At 46.0% G+C, this 5,332-nt stretch overlaps 1 protein-coding gene across 1 annotated transcript; it reads left to right on the forward strand.

The window, feature by feature from the left end:
• Positions 1 to 426: 426 nt before the first annotated feature.
• On the forward strand, positions 427 to 4,936 carry LOC107544122 (HLA class II histocompatibility antigen, DR alpha chain). Its single transcript, XM_016221899.2, has 5 exons — positions 427 to 575; positions 2,494 to 2,739; positions 3,176 to 3,457; positions 3,729 to 3,894; positions 4,559 to 4,936. The coding sequence occupies exons 1-4, from the start codon at positions 494 to 496 to the stop codon at positions 3,881 to 3,883; spliced, it is 765 nt and encodes a 254-aa protein (XP_016077385.1). The 5' UTR covers positions 427 to 493; the 3' UTR covers positions 3,884 to 3,894; positions 4,559 to 4,936.
• Positions 4,937 to 5,332: the final 396 nt, after the last annotated feature.

A 5,332-nucleotide genomic window follows, 5' to 3' on the forward strand; every position in this document is an offset into this window, starting at 1 on the left:
AAGATTCAGGTATTCTCCATAGCCTGATAATTTACCTTCTTTTCAGATGATTTATTGTCTTTTAAAATGAACTCCCCAGCTGTCTCAGCACAGAGGCCTGAGCTGTCATTAACTCCCATGACAGTTTAGGTTTTTCCACTGATTATATTCTCACTCATGTGAATATGTCCCTTTCTAGAGCTTGGATGGGGCTGGAGGACTGTGAGTGACTGCCTAACGTCCCCCCCAAAAAAGTGAATTTTTTTGTTGTTTTCTTTGTTTAGTGTTTGTTTAAGAACGTTACGTTCTTGTCTAAGCGTCTCCTTTTCTAGACCCTTCACAAGAGTCCTTTCCTTAGCAACACATGTGTCATCTCAGAACAGTTTGCTGATTGGCTGCAGCTCCACTGATTTGCATCTGAGTCAGCCGGGCTGTCACTCTGCGCTCTCTGTGACTCCTGTCTGTGCCACTCCACTCCTGAGCGCCACTGACCCCTCCAACACCCAGGAGGAACATGGCCATCACCGGAGTCCCAGCGTTAGGGTTTTTCATCACCGTTGCCCTGATGAGCCTTCAGGAATCGTGGGCTATCAAAGGTAAGTGCTGAGAGAGTCATAAACATTTGGAGTGAAAGAAAAGTTTGACAGGCATTCTGAGGGCCTCAGCCTGAAAAGGTAATCTGTGGCAGCTGGGAGGGCTCTCTCCTCACCACAACTTGAAGTCAGTCCAATTTAGTTTAGAGGAGCAAAACTGAGCTGTATATTGGCCAGCCAAACTTGAGGGGGACTAGCAAGCTGCCTCTCTGGGCTTCAATTTATCCTTCTAGAAAATTAGTAAAATGGAAAACCTCACACAATTTTGTTAGGATTAAATGAGAAAAATATGAGAAGTTCTTAGCTGAATGCATGGCAGTTCTTTTTTGTCATGTGAATGCCGTGAGGATATTTTGAGCAATGACATTTTAGTGAAGATCACTAGAAAGGAAAGTCACCAAAAAGTAACAATCTTCCCAAGGGCGGGGGAAGGACAGGTGCGCCGATAAGAGCTGCGTTTAATTTACTGCCTCCTGGGGCAGCGGCAGGCTCCCTATATGGGATCTTACAAGGATCTTGGTCACTGCTACTTAGCAGTTTTCCCAGGAGAGTAGAAAATGAATAAGGGAGCGAAGGGTCTGATGTTCTCCGCCATCCCCTGAGCGAACATTGTGCTGTAGTGATGTATTGAGAAGAAATACCTTTCGCTCCAGGTGACCACGGCAGAGGGTGGCAGGTGCACTGGAAATAAGTAAAGTAAAAGCCCAGCCCCAAGATCCATGATGGCAACTGGAGATTTTTATTGCCCAGAAAGAGCCATACATGGGGATGCATAGCTAGAAAGAGAGAGGCCCATCCCTTGGGCTGAAAGGGGCAACTAGAGTGTGTGTGTGTGTGTGTGTGTGTGTGTGTGTGTGTGTGTGTGTGTCTTCCCTTGGGCTGAAAGGGGCAACTAGAGTGTGTGTGTGTGTGTGTGTGTGTGTGTGTGTGTGTGTGTGTGTGTAGGCACACACAGGTGAATGCATAGCTGCAAATGCTAAATAAACCCCTGGCTTTACCTATATACAGTCAGGCTTTAAAATCCCCCTCCCCTCCACATACACCTTGGAGGGTGCATACTCTCCAATTGTAACTTTCTTGTTTCAAATTGATTATTCCCTTGGTACAGATTATTCTCAGTATCAAGCATAATAGGACAGGTCTCATAATGACAGTCTCAATATAAGGAGCTTTAAGATATATGGGCTCATTGCCAAGGTCAGTCCAAACATAATTCTTCCCTCAGGGTATCCACAGTGTGGGTGTAGGTCCAGGAACATGGGTGCTCTACCAAGTCTCAGTCTTAATTCCCGGGGTACTTCAGACCCCAGTGTTACATTCCATGGCCCTAGTCCTCTCTCCCACCAGTCTCTGACCCTAAAAAGTGCTTGTTATAGGCCTGATGATATTCTAACAAATTACTTACCTTGTCTGATTTAAATTAAAAACAAACCTATGGAAGAAGCAAAACCTCAGAAGAAAATAATAGGAAAACTACATGTAAGCAGATGAAACCATCTGCTCAAGATCCCCAGGTAAGTAAGTACTTCTTTTTGAACAAGAATTCCAGCTTTGTTTTGATTTCAGAGTCCAGAAGCCAACCTCCTAAGAGCTGCTGCTGGATTTCTAGAGTGGGGATCATTCCTCAGCTAGTAACCTGGAGGCAAACCACAGCTTCCGAAGCCTCGGAGTTTTCAGCCCCATTTCCTTCCATCCTCCCTCTCTAACAAGCCCCTAAATTTCTCCCTCCACTTTTTGCTCAACAGGAATATGCTTCACCCAGGACTCATCTCCCCACTCATCCCTACTCTCCCTCTCACCTCCGTTCCTCTTGGCCCACCCCTTTCACCACCCCCAGCCCACAATTTGTGTCTCCCATCCTGGATTCTTCTACATCTTTCTCTGCCTGTTCCAACCCTAACTCCCTTTTCTGCCTTTGCAGAGGATCATGTGATCATCCAGGCTGAGTTCTATCTGACCCCTGGCTCAGCGGGCGAGTTTGCATTTGACTTTGACGGTGACGAGATTTTCCATGTGGACTTGGATAAGAGCGAGACGGTCTGGCGGCTTAAAGAATTTGGTGATTTTGCCAGCTTTGAGGCTCAGGGTGCATTGGCCAATATCGCTGTGGACAAAGCCAACCTGGACACCATGATAAAGCGCAGCAACCACACCCCGAACACCAATGGTACCTCTCCCTGCTGCACTCCTGGATGTGGGGATCGTGGCTTTAAGTAGATGCTTCGGCTCTCCGTTACATTATCGTGAATGACTTTCCCCTCCAGGGGCCTAAACTTGCCATAAACAAGCCCTAGATTCTCATGCTGCAGGCCTAAGAACTTCATGCATGTTTTCATTTCCTGATGTTCTCTCATCTTGTCTCTGCCATCCTCTGTCATTCACAAAGTTGTTGTCCTGAATCTGTGCTGGGAAAGCCAGAATGAGGTCCCTGAATTTCTTATACCTCAATATCAGTTACTGTTTCTGGGTGAGCATGTCAGAGATAAGTATCTGAGGCTGGCATAGATTCTCAAGGCACAATATCAACTTCTTTTGAGCTTTAGTGGGAGAGAGGGAGGGGTCAAGCCTAAGCCAGGAGGCTCATTTCTGTCCCTTGTCCCCAGTACCTCCAGAGATGACTGTGCTCTCAAGCAACCCTGTGGAACTGGGAGAGCCCAACGTCCTCATTTGCTTTATCGACAAGTTCTCCCCACCAGTGATCAATGTCACATGGCTTCAAAATGGAAAACCTGTCACAACAGGAGTGTCGGAGACGGTCTTCCTGCCCAGGGAGGACCACCTTTTCCGCAAGTTCTACTATCTCCCCTTCCTGCCCTCAACTGAGGATGTCTATGACTGCAAGGTGGAGCACTGGGGTTTGGAGAAGCCTCTTATCAAGCACTGGGGTATGGACCATCCTTCAATCTCCTTTATGTTATGGTTTCCTTCTGTGATGCATGTGTCTGGTCCTTCGGGAGTCAGAGTCTGCGAACTGTTTCATAACAACGGCTACAATTCCCCTTCTTGTCTTTTCCCACTATCCAGCTTTCCTGACTTTCTAACTTGCAATTTCCGTAATACATCATTCAGCCTTCCTCTTCTTTAGTTGATTAATAATTATTGTTTTGACTTAGTACCACATTCATTACTTGTGTACTCTGTTTTTTGTTTCCCCAGAGTTTGAAGGACACAGCCCCCTCCCAGAGACAACAGAGAATGTGGTGTGTGGCCTGGGCTTGGTTGTAGGCCTGGTGGGCATCATCGTTGGGACCATCTTCATCATCAAGGGCGTGCGCAAAGGCCAGGCTGCTGAACGCCGTGGGCCACTGTGAGGCACTTGCAGGTGGGTTTGGTATGGCCAGAGGAAGACATGCGTGGGGTTATCAAGGGAAGGAAACAGAGTGGGGGACAGGACATACGATGCCTCTAAGGGACAAAGATGGGAAAAGTGATGGCTTTTGACTTAGCTTTGTTAGGACAGAATCAGACATAAGCATCGTTTGGTATCCCCAAGCTTTAAGGTCCACCATTACTTTCCACGTGTGTGCACCTAGACCTTCAGTTGTGGAAATTATCTCCAGGTCTCAAGACATTGTTTAACATTAGATGGCGAGGTCCAGTGATCTAGGAAAGTTAGCCTCAAGATTTGAGCACTTCTTGCCTAATATTTTCTGAGGCAGACCATAAGGTCAAAAGCATCTCCAGAGCTTGGCTCTTTTGGGGTCAGTGTGGATTCATTGTGTGAATGCCAATGCCTGTTCTTGCTCCTTCAATCTGAAAAGTGCTGTCAGGGGTTCTAAGAAGAGGTAAAGCATGGTCTCCTTGTTCAGGCTCAGCTGGAGAGTAGAATATAGCAGTTCATGTTGGAACGGTTGTATTTACTAGAAGCCAGATGAATATTAAGAGACTTTTCCAAAGTCAAAGGGTTAAGGAAAAAGGGGAAGGAATATGAGGGTATCTGCTCAAATGTTCATCTTAAACTCTTTAGAAATTATGTGTGTCCTTAGGGAGAAGATCATGAAGAGGTTTCTGCTTTAACATCTTTACAAATTGGCAATTCTCCAATTGTTCACCTCCGTGAAGACAACCATTCTTCAGCACTTTGCAGTCAGTCTAAGAGTGGTGATGCCTTCGCCATCTCTCCATACTCCAGCATCTAGTTGGACTTCCCTGTCCATTGGCCCTTCCCGATTCTGTTTTCCCTCCATTTCCCACTCTCTGTTTTACTATGAGCATGCAATGCCCCTCCAGTAGGCCCAATAAGATCCTTTCTTTGCTGTAAGAACTTCTGAAAATTCTATAGGAGCATCTCCTGTATACTTACTGCTTGGGGTTTCTTCAAACTGTGACTGTGATTTTTCTAAATACAATAAACTATTGGATAAGTCCAGGTGGAGTTTTTGGCGTCTGATCCAGTTCTTCACAGGGGCTGGGGAATATATGGGATCCCTTCATACTCTGTAATTAATAAAAAATACCTGGGTTCATTAGGGCGTGGTCTTATTCAGAGGACCATAAGTAAGACAGCGGCTGTGGTCCAGTCCTTACCTGGAAAACTCTAGAAGAAGGTTTGCTGGAAGATCTCTACCAAGGAACCAGTTCAGAATTTGGTTTTGGTTCTTGAGCCTCCAAGCCAATGAAATATCTGGATCTTCATTAGAATGAATCTCAACGCCTAGGGTTTGGCCTCTGATAATAGGTGAGACAGGTGGTAGGGAGAAGATGGGGGTGGAGTGGAGAGCAGAGCAGAGGAGGATCCATATATATTACAGAATTTAGAG

This window comes from Miniopterus natalensis, chromosome 5 (genome assembly GCF_054644295.1).
Source record: "Miniopterus natalensis isolate mMinNat1 chromosome 5, mMinNat1.hap1, whole genome shotgun sequence".
NCBI classification, from domain to species: Eukaryota; Metazoa; Chordata; class Mammalia; order Chiroptera; family Miniopteridae; genus Miniopterus; species Miniopterus natalensis.